Source organism: Arachis hypogaea, chromosome 1 (genome assembly GCF_003086295.3).
Source record: "Arachis hypogaea cultivar Tifrunner chromosome 1, arahy.Tifrunner.gnm2.J5K5, whole genome shotgun sequence".
NCBI lineage: Eukaryota > Viridiplantae > Streptophyta > Magnoliopsida > Fabales > Fabaceae > Arachis > Arachis hypogaea.
The window spans coordinates 79,955,571-79,962,760 of NC_092036.1; the positions used below are offsets into that span (position 1 = coordinate 79,955,571).

At 30.9% G+C, this 7,190-nt stretch overlaps 1 protein-coding gene across 2 annotated transcripts; it reads right to left on the minus strand.

The window, feature by feature from the left end:
• Positions 1-2,228: 2,228 nt before the first annotated feature.
• LOC112695317 (probable enoyl-CoA hydratase 2, mitochondrial) lies at positions 2,229-4,544 on the minus strand. 2 transcript variants are annotated; one of them, XR_003150371.3, is made up of 7 exons: positions 4,279-4,544; positions 4,003-4,178; positions 3,724-3,798; positions 3,282-3,372; positions 3,111-3,162; positions 2,845-2,943; positions 2,229-2,513 (listed from the first exon to the last, which is right to left on the minus strand). XR_003150371.3 is itself a non-coding variant. In XM_025747619.3 (7 exons), exons 1-7 carry the CDS (start codon positions 4,457-4,459, stop codon positions 2,494-2,496), a joined length of 699 nt encoding a protein of 232 aa, XP_025603404.1. In that variant the 5' UTR covers positions 4,460-4,541; the 3' UTR covers positions 2,229-2,493. The 2 variants fall into 2 exon arrangements, 1 of the variants encoding a protein (XP_025603404.1); XM_025747619.3 differs by having other exon boundaries at positions 2,845-2,948; positions 4,279-4,541.
• Between the last annotated feature and the right edge of the window lie 2,646 nt (positions 4,545-7,190).

Here is a 7,190-nt window from a genome sequence, read left to right on the forward strand (position 1 = left end):
TCTATCCACTGAATTGTGGGTATGTCCCTCATGTGTGCAAGTTCAATCTTTCCAACCATACTTTCACTATCTTGTCTAAAGTGTGCAATTTATCTATCTTCCTTTTCCTCCATATTAATGCCTCCATAATTGACCAGTAAATCTACAAAACATGGAAAAGTTGATAGAAAAACACTATAAATTTCATGGTTGGGTGTATGAGAAACTAAGGACTCCGTAGAATTCAATGATACTAATGCACTCTTGTCGAAACTAGAACTTTTTAGATCTCTCTCACAAGTGTGTTTATTTTTCTCAGTTTGTTTTTCACTCATTGATTCCGCTCGCTCACTATTCTTCTCTTTTCTCTCAAAACTCTCGCTTTCAATCAAACATGGATTCTTTTGACTCAAACACTCACTCTCTTTCACAATTTCTTTTCTCTCATATTTTTCAAATTGCTCACATCACAAGAACCCAGTTGAAAAATTCTGCACTTTTGAGTCTTCCAAGGACACATAATCCTCTACAGCATACTCAACAAATTCTTTCATCTCTGGCTTTGAAGAAAAATGAAAGATAGGCGTAGAAGAAATCCTCTTCTTATGGTGATCTATCATTTGTTCCACCTGCTCCATATCAATGGCCAATTTGATTAAATCGTCCATGGTCGTGTAACGGTAACATTGGACTTTATCTGCAAGTTCTTCGCATAATCCAAACAAAAATCGGTCCATAAGAACCTCAGGACTCGTTTTAATATTAGCCATGTCCATCAAATATAGAAGCTCCTTGTAGTACTCCATCACTGATTGTGAACCTTGTTGTAACTTACAAAATTTTTCGAAAAATTCATTGTGATATGATGATGGCACAACTCGATTCCTCATGTGGTATGAGGATGGCACAAACTGGCTCCTCATGATTTTTTTCATCTTCTTCCAGCTGCAAATTGGGCGATTTCCGTATTGTCTTCTAGTTCTTTCTAATTCAATCCACCATATACGGGCAACATCGAAAAAATTGGCTTGTACCCGTTGAACTTTTTTTTCCTCTGAAAGAATGCAATTTGCAAAAATCGATTCTACCTTCCTTTCCCATCTGAAATACGCTTCAGGATCATTCTTTCTTTTGAATGCAAGGATTTGCAACCGAGAACCCTTTTTCGCATGAGATTCCTTCATCATCACTATCGTAATACGCAATCATTTTTTTTTTGCGATTTTTTTCATTTTTTTTAGGACTCTAAGTTGAATTTGCAAAAATTAAAGAGAAAAAAAAACAAAAAGACTAAATAAAGCCCATAAAACGTGTAGATAAATAAGAATTTACCTACGACCTGTAACTGATACCAGATGATAAAAAAATTATTAATGGCTTTAATAAATTCGAAGCATTAAAATCCCAATGGAATGGGGCAAGAAAAGAATGGGATCAAGAAGAAGAATTTTTTGGCATAAAGAGACATAGTGGAAACATAAAAGGATAGATAAATGGGTTTTTTCCTACTAGACCTCTACGAAACCTGTTCTTAGCAACCTAGGTCAGGGCTCCCTACTTGACCTTCAAAGAACCTATCCTTGACAACCTAGATCAGAGAAATCAAAATTGAATCACTCAATTTTCTCCATGCAACAAGTGAAGCAAATCACTTACCTCATTTAATCATACTAAAATTCCTAAAAATACTACTAAGCAAATTAGAATTAAATCAAATCTTCCAACAAACTCTAACAGCAAAACAAATTAAAATTAAATGACTAAAAATTTGAAAATTAATAAAAATTATGCCTCCTATTGAATTTGAAAAGCTTTATTGGACTTCTTGTTGTCTTGCCTTAACCCAATGGGCCTTATGAATTGTTGCCCTTTCAACACCACTGTGTTTGAGACGGGTTCTTGGTCTTTTTGATGTCCAAGACTGGCATGACACAATTCATCCTTGAATATGACAAGATTACCATTCTGCCGCTTAACTCTAAGATGACAAAAATGTCATCTTAACCACGTATCACTTGGTGAGCCGTTAGCCTCTCGTGTTTATAAGCATAAGGTTCCGATTTTTTTTGACAGATAGATAAAAAAAGAGGAGTGCTAGGAAACCAATAGGTTTTGCATTTTGTAACTATCAATTAGCCATTAATAGTGTTTTTAATGGTGTGAGATTACATCTAATGGTGGAAGATCACTCTTTTTTTTTTGATGATTAAGTGTTGGTTAGATTGTTAAAAAAGTGCTGGCCCCTAAACTTTTCCGATAAAATAATGAAGGATGAATATTATTGCTTCATAGGGAATGTAGTGTTTCAATGTGCATTATTTTAGATACATTTTTTCTGCTGTTTGGGAATGCGACAGTCCCCAGCAATATAGTCACAAGGCTATAGATAGATTACTCTAATCACAGAATGACAGACATTCCTCTGTAGCGGCAAAGACAAAGATAAGCCACTACTTTCACTCTCCAGTATACTTTGGTTTCCGCTTCTCAGCAAACGCAGCCAAGCCTTCCAATCTATCTTTTGTATTCAGCACCTGATCATAGCAATCTTCTTGTCACAACTTATTATCGATAATATTATAAAACAGCAAGTAGAGGTGTGGTACATAGATTTTGCAGGGAAAAGTGTATGTATTTTTCAGGTGACGAAGATTTAGTACATGCATTCGTATAAAAGTTGCACAACAATGGTGGCCTTTCTCGTTGCTTTCTTCAAGGACAACAAGAGATGGCTAAGAATAAGGCTGCAATTAGAATGTCTTGGATGTTCTTTAAGTTAAAATTGCCAAGTTAAACAGATGGTGAGCTTATATCATTTAAGATATTATTAATTAGGGAAAGGGGAAAAAATAGCAATCAACACACCTAAGGACAGAGCCTCTTTGCCATTAATCTCTCGACCAGTATATATAATCTCCTTTGCTATTGCGTTTCCAACCAATCTAGGTAGTCGTTGTGTTCCACCTGCCCTGTGCATGACAGGATTCCATGAGAAGCAATCATTGCAAAGATGTAAAGTATTCTATACCAGTCATATTTAATGCTCATAAACAAAAGCAAGAGATACACTGTTGAAATAGGAGGCATCAAAAGAAAATACATATGCAAAAGTCATCTAGTATACAACTTACCCAGGGATTATGGCGAGTCCAGTTTCGGGCAAACCCATCAGAGCATTTTCCCCTATATCGTGACAGAAAAGATGAGTAGAAACAAATCAAATATTCGCATCACATTCAAAGCATCCAAATGATCCTAAAAATAACTATATCCAATTTGCAAGGTACTGCACATCTAGTTACCACATATTCTAATATCACATGCCAGGGCCATTTCAAGTCCACCCCCAAGTGCAACTCCTTCAATAACAGCAATAGTAGGTATGCAAACCTTCTGAATAGAGAAACAAATATTCGACTCAATTCAACTTTCAATTTTCAAGGAGCACTGTCAAAGTTGGGAATACAGAGACAGTATGATATAAGGAATTAAGTATAACTGTACAATCACAGCAAAAAAACATTGTAGAGTGCATCTAGAAATCTCTCTTTTACCACAATGCTAAAAATTATAAGTGGCACAGCCAAAGAATTGGAGGGAAAAGATCGTAGCACCCGGCGAATTAACCTAACCCTAAACCAGTAAGCCCAAAACCTTCACATAATGGAGCCAAGGTCTTACCATTCAATTACAATAGAAAGTTGATAAATTTAGAATGTAAATAACAGAGTGATGCACACTAACCTCTAAATATAAGAAAGCGGAGCGAAGAGAATTCACAAAAACCTTAACCTCTGATTGACTCATGTTTCTGCGCTCCTGAAATCAAATAACCAGGATGCTTGTAAACAAACACACAGCTGACCTCTAACATCATAAGAAAGTATAAAACTAAATCTACACCAGCAAGAATCCAATTAAAATCATGAATACTATTAATTTCTTTTATATAGGCACCGTGGAAAGGAAAATTTGCATCAAAAAACAAACATGTCAAACACTCCACCCCTATTATTGATTAACCTTTAAATCTGCCCCAGCACAAAATACGCCAGGGACTGAACTGCAGATCATGGCAACATTAACATTTGATTCCTGATTAATAAATTCAAAGGCACGAGTTAATCCTCGCAGCATCTCTTTCCCTATAGCATTTTTAGCACCAGGTCTATCCAAGTCTCCACAATCCCTATAACAAGCTGAAAAACATGAGAAATGGATAGCAAAGGAAAAACAGGAAAGAATAGAAAATTCAAATAAATTATTTCAGTTTAGAAGCTTTAGCCGAAAACTTGTTACCGGAATCAGTGGCAGAGAGTTTGTGAAGCTTAACGAAGTCAGAAGCAGAATGGTGGAGAAAAAGATTTCTGCGGTTGTGGTATTGATGCAGTGTGGCGAAGGTGAGCGATGGGTGATTGGGAGTAAGGTAGGGTTTGGAGGTGGATAGAGACCTCTTCATCAACACTCTCAAAGCGCCCATTTTTGTTACAGCCTGGGTATGACAATGGAAGATGATGTATGCTATGCTGCTGAAGAAGGTCAACACTAGTCGCACAGTAAAATTTTTTATTATTAGGTAAACTATTAAGAATTTTAGATGGTATTCCAAAGTTTGTATCTCTCTCAAAAAGAATTTTAAAAGATGTTAATAATAAATAAATTAGCAAAAAAAATAAAAAATATAACAATAAATTAGATATTAAATATATATTTTATAGAATAATTTTAGAAATTATATTTTGATGTAAATTTTTATAATTATTATTAAAAAATAAAATATTTTTATTTTTAAAATTTTATAATTTTTTGTTAAGTAAATTTTTTTAAAAAAAATTATTATGAATGACTATATTTTTTAAAAAAATAAAAAAAATTTAGAGATCAAATTTTGTTCGAATTTTTTTATGTATCTTCTAAATATTCATTCAAGTCTTGTCACAAAAATTTAGATCTAATGAATAAGTTATTTGCTAAATATGAAATATTTTGTTACATAAAAAATATAATATTTATTGATTTTTTTTTGTCATATTTTCAAACCATTTAAGGGTTATTTTGTCAATAACAATTTATATGCGACTGAATCTTTTGGATACTGAATTTGTCATTAACCCTATTTATATTATGGGTGAGTTTTTATAAAAAAAAATTGTTATATATTTTTTTAAAAAATTTTTTAGAAAAATAAAAATAATTTTATATTTAGATATTTTATGTAAAATTTTTTATTTAATAATTATATTTGAGTATAATAACATAAAAATATTTTTTATTTATTTATTATGTTAAAACTAATTTTTTTAAGCAAAAAAATTTAATAAAAATATAAATGGTATCTTTTAGAAAAAAGATATTTTATTTTTTAATATATTCATTTTTACAAATAAAATTTTCTCAAATATACTAAAAAAAATTATTAAAAAAATTCTAACAACTTAATGATACTCAAACAAGTTTTATATCTATTTATAGTAAATTAACTAATTAATAGAAGTATCTTAATTGGGTTTTAAGTCTATTTTTATCCGTTACATTACATTTTCTTTAACATAATGTTACCTTTAAGGTTGTGATAAAATATAGAGTGAACTATCAATTTGGTACCTATTTATTTTTCAAAATGGCAACACGATCTCTCAAGATAAAAATAATTCACTTCGGTCTTTGTCTTCTACTTCTGTGATACAATGAGGTTCTTGTGGGTGTTTCTCCGTCAACTCTGAATAGAAAACGTTGACATGTCAAGTTCAGAAATGGACAGGAATCTAATTGTCTCTAAATTCAAATTGGTTAGATATTTATTTGTTCTTATTCTTTAAATAATATTTTTTTAAATTATTTTTTATTCATTATATTAATCTTTTTTAAAATAAATTATTGAATATAAGGTATAATAAGTATAAATTAATTAATAAATTATTCAAATTTAAAAATACCATTTATTATGAAATTAAATAAATAATTTTTAAATATAATTTTTAAATATATAAATAATGAACATTAAAATACGATTAATACATTAATAATAATAACACTATCATATACTCTTAGTATTATCATCTAGATCATTTTCACAATGAAATAGAAACTAATAAACACATTATTTTATATATAGTAAAATTTTTCTGAGCAATAACAAATTTAATTTTTTATCTCTTTAAACTAAATTAATAATTCTATTTGATATCTTTACACTAAAATACACTATCAGTAGACTACTAATACTAAATAAAATAATATATATATATGTATCTCAGAACAGTTAACAATATTCAGTTATCCAACCTTTATCAAAGTATAGATCTTAGTTAGAACACCCCTAAAAATAGCTAGATAATATATATATATATATATATATATATATATATATATATATATATATATATATAGCATCCTAGGCACTGAGCTGACGTCCAGGCTAGTCTAGACTTTCTACTCGTGTAATCCCTCTAAACTACAAAAGCTAGGAAAAGTACGTTCTTGGTCTTCAAAATTTGGGTCAAGTTGAACGTCATCAAAAGGCAGAATGCCATCTACTACTCCTCTACACGATCATACGTCGTCGTGGGACAACTCAGTGGTGCTTCATCAAATAGCCACATAACAGGAGCCTTGTATGGAGGATCTAGGTTAGAGTTCGTAAATAGATGGGTGCAAACATCAACTAGTCTTATGGTGTATATATATATAAACAGAAAACGAATCTTGCTCTAGACCCAGAAGACTACCCAGAGCAAAATCGTATTAAGTCCTACAATATCTCTGTTCAATTGACTTTAAATTGTACCATGATGTCTACATCTAGAGAATAGTTCTTAGTTTATGAACATCTCCACCAATACATTTCCAGTAATTTCTTTTATCATTCAGTTTTTCATTCATCTCTTTCATCTTTTATACTTTAATTCTTAAGACTTATGACCAAAGTCATTCAATTCACTTTCAATTCTCTTTTCTTAATCTCTTCCTTAATTTTTTCTTAACATTCTTCTTAACTTTTTCTTTACTTCATCCCTAATCTTTTCCTCAACCTTCTCCTTTTATCAATTTCCATTTCTCTTTTTCTTATTCATTCGTTGTTTATTTTGTCCTCAATTGATGTTTTAATTTATTTTTGTCTCTTTTTTATGTTTTTATTTCTCTCTTTAACTTTTATCTTCTCTTTAATGTTTCTCTTCTCTTTTATCTCTCTCTCCTTAACATATTCTTAC